Source organism: Triticum aestivum, chromosome 1D (assembly GCF_018294505.1).
Source record: "Triticum aestivum cultivar Chinese Spring chromosome 1D, IWGSC CS RefSeq v2.1, whole genome shotgun sequence".
NCBI lineage: Eukaryota > Viridiplantae > Streptophyta > Magnoliopsida > Poales > Poaceae > Triticum > Triticum aestivum.
Window position 1 is genome coordinate 223,779,276 of NC_057796.1, and position 11,997 is coordinate 223,791,272.

Consider the following 11,997-nt stretch of genomic DNA (forward strand, 5'->3'; position numbering starts at 1 on the left):
GCATGACCATTTGGGAAATACGCACCATAATCTCTAGTTGTTGTCCCCCTTAACATGCACTCACCCTACTCCACTTGTACGCTTGCTTGCATGGGAATAGATTTGGCCTATCTACTGTTTCAGAATACTTATAATGGATTCCCTAAAAAATGGATACATAAGGTATTATATAATTGTTAATGATTATATTATTATATAATGTACGTGTTGTATGAGCTGCAACTTTTTAACAAAAAACAATCACCGTTAGAACTGAACTTTGCCAACTGAGCTGTCTGTAAGATTTCTATGCTGGTCAAGTGCATTATCACAAGAAAAGGAACCTCATCTCAACTTTATCTTCTCCTTTCTGTTATTCTGAGTAGCTGTATGATGGTCCCATTACCTTGTATATGACTAAATTTGAGAAATTGTATACCAACGTTTCTCTGACATCATCGGCATATCTTTGTCAGGGATTTTCTTTTTGCTAGCATGCGCTCTGAAATAAGCATCCCTGTGGAGTTTTCCGCTGCTGACAGGGAGATGCTGCTGCACTTGGAAGCTTGCAAGAACGAACGCAGGTACAGAAGATAATTTAATTCACTCTGCAGACTCATACGTTTTGGTACCACATGACATGTTTTCTTGTCCCTGAAGAATATTGTACTTGCATTCTGCCGTTATGCTCGGAAAGTTCTTTTTTAATAAATAAAGTGGTAGAACTATATATTATGTCTTTCATAATTATTCCTTCAACAAGAAACAACATATATTACTATAATAATGTGGTAGGCTAAATACTTTTTTTTTAACACAGTACAATCGCAGATGCCCACATACATGCACATACAATCACCGCTATGAACGCATGCTCACATGCACACCCTACCCTATGAGCACCTCCGGGATACTGAGTCGGCATCACATCTTAAGATTGATGAAGTCACCACAGGCGCCTCATGGTCGACCCGAACGTCTCCTCCCACTTAATATCTTTGTCGGTTAGCACCACCGAATTCCATTGGTGTACTGGGTCAGGTGATAGTACTTGACACCACGGAAGGGGAGAAAAGGACGGCGTGGGTCGTTCTTTGTTGGCATGGAAAAACTTGAGCCAGCCGTAGTAGGAGTAGGTCAGGACCACCATTGTACTCCTCTACCAGCCGGACATATGCAAGACGATGCGCTTGGTGAGGCTATAAAGCCCAAATCTCCTTGGGCCCCGGCCACACCACACCGTGCCTTTCCATCCTCCCAATACCAAGTAGAGTAGTTCCAAAAACTAAAGGGGGGAGGGGCCTGAGTGGAAAGGGTATGCCTGCTCTTTTCCATACACATTTGTGTTCATCAATGGCCGAGGGGGATCTCGTCTCACCAGGCTGCAAGTGGGGTGAAAAAGGGAGATCTAGGCAGGACTTGGTGGCCCGCCTTTTGTTTTCTCCACGAGGACGAGCTAGCAGGCACCTAGCTCGTGGATTGGAGAGCCCAAAGTTATCTGAAATGGTCTCAGATCTTGGGGAAGATCACACATTGTGTACTCTCCACTCACTCAGCCGGCAATGCGGCATTTTGTTACTTGCATGATGCCATCCTGACTCTGCCCCTGCTTCAGGAGATCGGGTTGGTCTATGGTGAAGTGGTCACCAGGAATACATTTCCCCCTCTCTCCCAAAGAAATGTGTGTCATTTCGTCTTAATTAGTGACTACAAGTCTTGCAACCAAAACGACCAGCAAAACATGAAACCAAGAGCCAGCTATATAACTACAAAAGAAAGAGGAAACTAATACCCAAAGCCAAAACTGTACAGCTAACCAACTCGAGTGGCTCTTATTTTCTCTGTTGCTTCAAGCTTATTCTTGCCTCCCTTTACCCAAATAGGGTTTCCCCTGGCTTTATATATATAAAACACTCATCATCGAGCCAACCGACCAAACACACCGATACAGACAGATGCCACCATCCACACACACCCAAGGCATGATACAAAGACGCTGAGAGCAGCCACACTATCCCAAACAACTCCCAAGACAACAACAGATGAACAATAAGCATCCTCTCCGGATGGCTCCTCCACTTCCCCACCACCACCAGAGCCGGATTAGATATTCTCTACCTCGCCGCCACCGCCGTTTATGTGTTGTGAGTGCCTCATTTCTGTGTTGGGCTTGTTGTGTTGTGCCCACAGCTGAACCTTGTGTAGTGTTTGTGTGCGTGTGTGTTGGACCTTGCCTGCGGTGGCGTTGTGTGTGCGTGTTGTTCGGATGGTACCTTGTTGACTTTGTGCTCGGTGGTTTGCTTTATTTATAAAGCGGGACGCAAGCCTTTTTCGGTAAAATAAGCATCACTATGGAGTCGCCGGGGTCCTCAACCGTGGACAAGCCACCGTGAAGAGACGAAGCCGAGCATGACGACCCATGGGCTCCAAGGCGGCGTCTTCAGGAAGGGAGCGACACCGGAGCACCGCCACCGCCCAATCCGTAGGTCAGGGTTTCCCTTGGAGCACCACAGTGAATGGCGAGTACCGGCGATGACGCCTCCAAGAAGGGGACGACGTTAGAACGCCGCCACCGCCGACCTGACAAGTCAGAACGGGTTTTCACCCCGGCCAACGCTCACCGTCACCCAATGAGGCACGGTCGACCGCACCACCGGCATCGGACGTCACACCCTGGGAACCATGCCACCCGCACAACCATGGTCGCCAGACAGCGCCTGAGCCGCGTGTTCCGCCCCCGAGCGCCGCGGCTCCCGCCACCAAGGCCGCCGCCCCGGCATCCATGGCATCCACTCCATCCCTGCCCCAGGCTCGTAACCAAGACGATAGAGGATACGGTCAGGAAGGTCCCTCCTTTCGAACCTCCGAACAGCCCCCAGGTCCATGCCCCGCCTCTGACCTACACCGCCCCGCCTTGCCCCACCCGAGCTCCCCGGTGGCATGCTTCCACAAGACGGGAGGCAAGGATGCCACCGTGGCCCCCTGGCGCCGGAGCGTCCCTTGACGGTGAACAAAGTTGGGAAAAGTCCAGCCCATCGACGCCTCTTGCACAAACACAGCTTGCGGATGGAGGGGAACCACCTCACGAGCCGCTCACCAACGGACCAACGTAGGAGATGCCTAGCCGCCGCCATGAAACGACCCAGACCACCGCCATGGGCCACCACCACGTCGTGGGAGCCCACATTTGCGCCGGGACCCCGAGGGTCGACCCTGAGCCGCCCGCCAGCAACCATGGGCCAGCCCGAGCGGATCTGACTGGCAGCCACCGCACTCTGCAGCAGCTGCCGGCGAGCCACCGCGGTCCACGGCCAGAGCCACAGCCCCACCAGGATGCAGCCAGCCCCCGCGACTCCCGTCATCAAACGCCTGCCAGATTTGGATCCTGGCCAGGGCCGCCGCCGCTGGGCACGCTCCACCTCCGCCAGCACGGGCATGTGCCCTCGCAGTCACCATGAAGCCCTCCACGCCGAGGTCCTGCCGCCGGCACTGCCTCGCCCCCAAAGCGATGTGCCCCCGCACGTAGTAGACATCCCGCACCGCCCACCACCGCACGAAGAGGAGAGGACCCCCCCCCCCCTCCCGAGGGGAGGGGAGGTGGGGGCTAGAAGGTGCGGCGGCTAGGGTTTCCCCTCGTTGCTCGCGGGAGTGACGTGGGAAGGGGGGTGACTTCTCGCTCTCCAATGTCATTTAAAACCACTTGGTGTGACATGCTTCTTTATTCGTTGTTCGTTTGCAAGGTGAAACCACTTATTCTTGCCTCCCTCTAGAAAAATAGTATTTGTGGTGTGACATGCTTTGTTGTTCGTTTGCAAGGTCTAAGGTAGATCACAATACGATTATCAATGGAGCTTTTATTGCTTTATTATGTGAGTAATGGAACTTATTTCGTGCCACTTGGTAGACAACTAGAGTATGTTTCAACGTAGAGGTCATGCCATAACTTGTTCTTTCATGACAAAACTTTACTGGAGATGCCTTTATCAAAGTATAATTTCGGTCACTGCTTTTTTTCCGAAAAGAATTTCGGTCACTGCTGATCGAGCACTTCTATCTTGGGATTTTATAAAGGGAACTTTAATGCTGTAGAGGAGCAGTTGTGCTAGATATTGACTACACGTTCATATGTGATATGATGATTGGAAGGCTGTGGTGGTGAGCTAGGGAGCATATTGGAAGAAATCTCTGCCGATTCTGTATTTATCGTTTTTTTCTGAAAGACCTTGCATCCATCTGTGGACAGACAGTTTCAACTATTTGACACTATTCCAGGATTCTATTCTTGACATGCAAATAACCTGACTTTTTTTTTTGGAGAAATCTAACTAGATTATATTCTCTTCACATTTAGGCAGCAGTTTGCGTTAGATGAACACAAGGCTAAACACACGATACACATTTGTGTAAATCACAGAGGAAGAGCAATAAGGATAGCAAACTATGTGAAAGAGTATCAGAAGAAAAGATCTAGTTACCTCTGTAGCCGTATTTACTGTATCTAATGTTTAGGGAACCCATTCATATATATAGTAGTAGTAGTAGCAGCAAGTGGCCTCTGCTCAGTACACATTGGGGAAGGATGAAAATAGGAGATAAATATTGCACTTAGTCGAGTCAATTAAGTTGGACACATCATCCCATTGCCAGAAGATTAGCAACCCCTTGTTTGTTGAACTAGATAAATCCCCGCGCGTTGCTGCGGGAATACATAGGATCAATTTACATGTAGTGAATAAGAGTAGTTCGACTAACAATATGATAGGTTAAAGATAAAAATCGATGAGGGATTTAATTCACATCAATTTCTGCATAGTATGCATGTTTTCCCAATTAGGGGGCATTTTTTGGGTCATGTTAGGTAGTATCCTAGGTAATGACTAATGTGGTTTATTGATTAGGGTAGAAGCAATATGCAAAAAAAAAGATGTGAACCACTTAAATAGAGATATTTTTTCCATCCATACCACCGGTATCAGCCATAAGTAGCCAACCGCAAAAATTTGCTTGGGAGGCAAAGCATGTTCAATTTCTGATAATTGTGGTCACCGTGGTTTATTCGCGGTCACATATTCCTTTTTTTTTGCGGGTGACATATTGTTATATGAGGCAGGTTCAAACTCTACCAAATAGCAATAGCTAATAGCTAACTCATATAACATTCTAGGGAAGGGAGCAACATATAACTACTTCCTAAGAAATTTCTTAGGTTGTTGAGGCATTCTGCAAGCATCTCATTAGCAGGCAGTATTGCTGGTTGAATAAAATAAAATTGTACAACTGAACGCATCGGCTGCTAAGTTTTCAAAACAAAACACGGGAGGTTAGTGTAATTAAGCACATGCACAACCTTGATGTAAAAAAAAGCACACACACAACCTTTGTTTGATTTTTCTTCATTGACAGACCCGCATGTAGCATGCATATGGAATATAATGTCAAAAAGAGGGAAAAAAGCATACGAAGGAGCCATATGCGCTGCACATAGATGGGTATTGATGGAGAAGAAACATCTGCTGCCATGGTGGAGGGAGGCGAAAGGGGCAATATCGATGGGGTTTGGCCTACAACATCATAGATGAATCCATGATGATTGGCGGCATCGATTGCTCCTTCCCACGGAAACTATGGAATGGATCCGAGACGAACGCCAACACAGGGAGGATAGAAAGAGCTCTGGCCTGCCTACAATCATGATGAGACAACAACAATGGCAGGAATGGAGGCAATGATATGTGATCTTGTGAGGGAGGAGGCATGGGAGGGACGTGGAGAGAAATTGAACATATATACACATGGAAGGGAAGTGGGTCGAGAATGGAAGGGGAGAAGACACCCTCAATCTGTGAAGGAGGCCAACCTGTTCGTCTGTCTTCCGAATTATTCAAGTGCCTAGTTACTCACCCTTCATGTTGCTTAGTTTATTCACCTCCCCATGAAGCCAATGGGCTGAGAGGAATGGACTCTCCCATGCGTGAAATCAGTCAACTAACTCCCATAATTATTGCCCGGTTTATTGTCCTCCCCATGCAGCCTGGGCTGGGAGGAATAGACTCTCCATATAATGCTTAAAATTACCCAACTATTAACTCGCGTAAATATTGCCCGTTTATTCACCTCCCATGCTGCCAACGGCCCGAGAGAATTATTCAAGTGCCCGGTTACTCACCCTTCATGTTGCTTAGTTTATTCACCTCCCCATGAAGCCAACGGGATGAGAGGAATGGACCTTCCCTTGATGCGTGAAATCAGTCAACTAACTCCCATAATTATTGCCCGGTTTATTGTCCTTCCCATGCAGCCTGGGCTGGGAGGAATAGACTCTCCATATAATGCTTAAAATTACCCAACTATTAACTCGCGTAAATATTGCCCGTTTATTCACCTCCCATGCTGCCAACGGCCCGAGAGAATTATTCAAGTGCCCGGTTACTCACCCTTCATGTTGCTTAGTTTATTCACCTCCCCATGAAGCCAACGGGATGAGAGGAATGGACTTTCCCTTGATGCGTGAAATCAGTCAACTAACTCCCATAATTATTGCCCGGTTTATTGTCCTCCCCATGCAACCCGGGCTGGGAGGAATAGACTCTCCATATAATGCTTAAAATTACCCAACTATTAACTCGCGTAAATATTGTCCGTTTATTCACCTCCCATGCAGCCAACGGCCCGAGAGAATAGACTTCCTGAGATTATACGTACATGCATGGGCTGCTGATGTGGATAATGTGCATGTAAGAGAAATACTATAACAGGGATGACGTGGCACATCGGTGATGTGGACAGTATGCATGGTGAAAGAATAGGGAGTAGTGGGGAGCAACTTCTTAAGAATGGTAGATAACCAGAAGTCAACCATTTTTTTTGGTCCTGAGCCATGTGTGTGTGTTTCTTAAAGGTGTCCTGCAAGCTCTTTTTTTAAATATATATTAGAAGCCCTTGTCCATTGTTAAGGCAGTAAGCATTTGGTTTTGGTGAAGATTTTGTACAAATGGACTTGTCCCTTTAGTCTACTTGCATGTCATCGATCTTATTAGTTAACGGACGCATGGTAATCTACAAAAAATTGCATGCTTGACAGCACTTGAAAATTGAGGGGGAGAAAAGTGGGAGCCGATGAAATAGAATCACATGGAGCTGACTTAAGTATGATTCCGAAACAGAAAAGGGGTGCAGTCAGTGTGATCTACATTGTCTTTGTCCTTCCTTTTGACAGGAGTGCACTCTTCCCTCATTTATATTGTGCTGGTTTGTTTCAGCTGCTTCCGCGCGCGCGCGTGTGTGAGTGTGTGTGTGAGAGAGAGAGACTGGTGAGGGGGCACATGGTGGCCTTTTTTTGGGTATGTGACAGCTTCTCCCTTTAGTCTTTTAGTGCTTCCTTTTATCTCCTCATCAAGGGAAACCCCTTTCAAAACCTCATCAGCTGTTGAGTGAGTGAGTTCCTTCCTTCTCATACTCCTTTAAGACCCCTCCCTCTTCCCTGCTCATCCCTTTCTTCTTCATTCACCCTCTCTCTCTCTCTCTCTCTCGCCTTTGCCCAAAAGCCATATAATGCGCTGCTGATCCCTTCTTCTAGCCAGCCTCCACAATAGCAATACACCTCGCGGTGATACACACGCACACGCCTTTCTTCTTTTACCAGCGTCCAAGAATCAGTCACTCACTGCGCGCCATGGAGATTGCCATGGTATGCACAAGAGTTAACCTCCTCATCCTCATCCTCTCCCTCTGCTCGCCATACAAGTTCATCCAGAGCCCCATGGACTTTGGCCCCTTGAACCTGCTCCCCACCACCATCGCTGCGTCCAGTGACTTCGGTAGGATCCTCTTCCACTCCCCGTCCGCTGTGTTGAAGCCCCAGTCCCCAAGGGACATCTCTCTGCTTCTTAGCTTCCTCTCCGCCTCGTCTCTAGGCAAGGTGACAGTGGCGGCCAGGGGTGCGGGTCACTCCATTCATGGACAGGCCCAGGCCCTAGATGGCATTGTGGTGGAGATGCGCTCCTTGCCTGCTGAGATAGAGCTGCACAAAGGAGGAGAAGGAGATGTTTCCTATGCTGATGTGAGCGGTGGAGCCATGTGGATAGAGCTCCTGGAGCAGAGCTTGAAGGCTGGGCTGGCTCCAAGGTCCTGGACTGATTACCTCTACATCACCATTGGTGGGACTCTGTCCAATGCCGGCATCAGCGGGCAGACATTCAAGCACGGGCCTCAGATTAGCAATGTTCTACAGCTGGAGGTAGTCACAGGTACGATAAGAGATGCATGCTGAGGGGGCAAAAAAAAGGACAAGATCTTCTTATTTGGCTTTTGGCTCTGTCTCCCTTGGCCAACAACATCTTGGTTGCTGACGGGCAGTAGATTTTGTGCTCCTCTTTGGTTAACAGGCAGGGGAGAGACCGTGACATGCTCGCCCACCAAGAACGCAGAGCTGTTCAGCGCTGTTCTGGGAGGCCTTGGCCAGTTTGGCATCATAACTAGGGCAAGGATCCTGCTGCAGGAAGCTCCACAGAAAGTATGTATGCAGCGTTACACCCGTCTTGTTCTCATTAGTGTATTGTCAGCCTGTGCCATGCATAGATGATTAATCGGGTTTTGGATCGACTTCATTCAGGTGAAGTGGGTGAGGGCCTTCTACGACGATTTCGGCACCTTCACCAAAGACCAGGAGCTGCTGGTGTCGATGCCGGATATGGTGGACTACGTAGAAGGTTTCATCGTCTTGAATGAACAGTCGCTTCACAGCTCCTCCATCGCCTTCCCTGCAAATATGGACTTCAGCCCAGATTTTGGCACCAAGGGCAGTCCTAAGATCTACTACTGCATAGAGTTTGCGGTTCATGATTACCAGCGCAAGAATACCAATGTGGAACAGGTAAGTTTTTTTTCTTTTTCTGTGTACTTGTCAAGGCTTGGGAATGAATGATCGAGTGTGTGTGCATGTGTTTATTTTCAGGTGGTGGAAGCCATCTCAGTGCAGATGAGCCACATAGCGTCCCACCTGTACAGTGTGGAGGTGTCCTACTTTGATTTCCTCAACAGGGTGAGGATGGAGGAGATGAGCCTGAGGAGCAGCGGGCTCTGGGAGGTGCACCACCCGTGGCTCAACATGTTCGTGCCCAAGGCCGGGATCAGGGACCTGAGGGACCTTCTCATGGACAACATCTCACCGGATAACTTTGAGGGGCTCATCCTCATCTATCCACTCCTCAGAGACAAGTAAGCTGTGTGTGCTCCTAATCAACGCAATGTATTGTAGACATTACATTAAGATATCGCAACTTGGGGCTGGGGGGCACATCAATACGTGGAAGCATTGTTTATAGAAGAAAATATTATCTACCGATTCTTTAACTAACCTTGTTTGTGACCGCTGCGTTAGCTTCCAAGCAGTCCAAGTTGGACAAGCCTTTCTCCGCATCATTTTCGTCTAGTAACGAGTTCTTTTCTGTATAACCAAAGTGCTGAGAAATTAATCAGCTCTGCTCACCGGGCATGAGATAGTCCCTTTTGGCATTCGCATGCTGCCCCATTTTCTACCATCTATACTGATATAGCAGGCAGTACAGGCCTGAGAACATATCATTTATTCCATATTTCTACGTGGGGCACCATTCTGCTCTTCTTTGGTAGCACCTGCTGTGGTTTTCATGCATAGCATTCATGATTTGGGTGTGTTCTCTTGTACAGTATATTGTAAAGGTCTGGAAGAGAACGTATTATCTTTGATAAATGATGTGTGATGTATCCTTCTGTGCGCCTAGCCGCCTACTTAGGGTCTTCATTAGTATACAGGCATCTTGGTCCCAACACTCTTCTTTTCATAAGAAATAAAAAATGCTCACTCGCCTTTACTATGGAGTGGGTATAGAGGGCAGAAAAGTTGCAGCCCTGCTTTGTACTAACATTGGACACAACACACACACACACAAAAATGAGAATATTAGATCGGTCGGTTGTTTAATGCTGCGAACTCTTCTTATTGGAAAGTTCTATGTATGTCTACAATATTTCTGGTAGAAAGTCCACACCTACAGTGCCTTTGTTGGTCGATTGTTGCATGCTTGTGAATGATTGTTTCATGTTTTGTGGGTCCTTCAAATAGAATGACATCTGTCGCCAGCATTGTATGATTTAACTCAAACTATAGCTTTGGCTCAATGAGTGGCATCTTCTTTATTTGATCAAACCTTTGTTAATTACAGGGAGATATGTAAGCAAAGATACTTGCTCTCTCCTTAAAAGAAAAGAAACTGAGATTTGTCCTGAAGTTAAAAAAATGCAATTTGGTTTATTTACGCTCAGATAAGATAAGCTTATCGCAATGCATTATAAACAATAACTGCCATCCAGGTCAAACATCAGCATGTAAGCTCTTTTAATTGGGATAAAACTAATATTTGACTAGCTACAAATTTATTTGCTTTGATGCATAACGTTGTTCACAAGTCACACATTCTGTATGTTTTAAGATTCATTGACCTCACATTCAAGTATTTGCAAGGTGTCACTTCTACCAAGAAGTTTATACTAGTTTACCTGCAAGATGGCTTTCAAAACAAGTCAACTATTAGCTGATTGAGCCTTAGCAAAAGATCTAGCTTGTGACCTACGGTTCATGTTCAATGTACTGAACTAGTTTAATAGGCCCAGTGTAGACTTGTCTCTATAAACATTTAAACAGAGACATTTCTGAGTCAGGATACACCGAACTGCAGGATGTCAACTATATAATTTTCTTCTCCTTGTGTTCTTATCCAGGTCATGATCTGGCAGTTGCTGAGATATATCATTTAACTGTTACTCTGTTAATCTTGCAGGTGGGGCACTAACACATCCGTTGTGCTACCGGATTCCGGGTCCACGGAGCAGGTGATGTACGTGGTTGGCATTCTCCGTTCTGCAAACCCTGATGAAGGATGCTCCCACCACTGCCTGCAAGAGCTTCTCCGCCGTCATCGCCACATAGCTGACACCGCCGGAGTGCGCATCGGCGCAAAACAGTACTTGGCTCACCATCCAACTCCGGCTGGCTGGCACCAACACTTTGGCCCGCGTTGGGAGCGGTTCGTGGAGCGCAAAAACCGGTTTGACCCGCTGTCCATCCTCGGGCCAGGCCAAGGTATATTCCCCAAGGGCAGCACTGGGGTTTATGCAAGCTGACAGCATGAATTTTCGCGGCCATTCATCGGTGGTAAAATAAGTGATATAGTTAGGTGACTAAGGTGGGATCCTGTTCTTTCTCTTTCGTAGCTCTTTTCGGGCTGTTTCCTCGGCATTTTGAGGCATGGGTTGGATTATTATGGTGGGGGTGGATCCTGGGAAAACTCAGTGGTTGTGAATACCACTGGGAATTTTGGAACTCTGTACAGGCTGAGGAAGCACAGCTCTAGGGATAGAGATAGTGATTCTGTTCGATCTGTATGTTGCCATTAGGATTGTTGCTATTGTTCTCACTTTCATTCCCACAAGTATGAAACTCTCCGCACTCGACTCGTTTGGGCATCGCTGGTTCATTTGTGCTTTCGGCTGACCTTTCATAAAACTTGAAGAGTTAAATCAGAACCCAAGATGATATGCTTACGAATTTACAGAGTGAGCTTCTGAGATTCTTCTAAAATCATTGCTGTGAATTATACACCCTGTCCATCTGATATTCTTATCATTACTTTTGTCTGATGTTGGTCTAATGTCTGTTTAGTTCATTGTGACCGACTCTTTCTTTCCCAAACAGGGCCAAAATATTTACCTCATCCATTAATTAAGTTTTACTTTTTTTCGCAAAGGATCAAATCTTTTATAAAAGTTCACCGGAAGTACAAAGCATCTTAAACATAATAAAAATTACATTGAGATTCCAAAACCACTGAACGACCGCTACTGCTGCCAGAACGAACTGCCGACGTGCCGTTGTCGCCGCTCCTCTACCGGAGTCGGCTTGACCTTTTCAATGACAGGCAGGAAGTCTTTGTGCACGTGCCCCTAAGAACCAGCGCCTGGAGCCGTGTCGTCGCCTTTGAA

The 11,997-nt window shown here is 47.0% G+C and overlaps 1 protein-coding gene across 1 annotated transcript; it reads left to right on the forward strand.

Moving 5' to 3' along the window:
• Positions 1-7,384: 7,384 nt before the first annotated feature.
• On the forward strand, positions 7,385-11,472 carry LOC123181110 (cytokinin dehydrogenase 3). Its single transcript, XM_044593334.1, has 5 exons — positions 7,385-8,225; positions 8,364-8,491; positions 8,591-8,851; positions 8,933-9,195; positions 10,797-11,472. Exons 1-5 carry the CDS (start codon positions 7,652-7,654, stop codon positions 11,137-11,139), a joined length of 1,569 nt encoding a protein of 522 aa, XP_044449269.1. The 5' UTR covers positions 7,385-7,651; the 3' UTR covers positions 11,140-11,472.
• Positions 11,473-11,997: the final 525 nt, after the last annotated feature.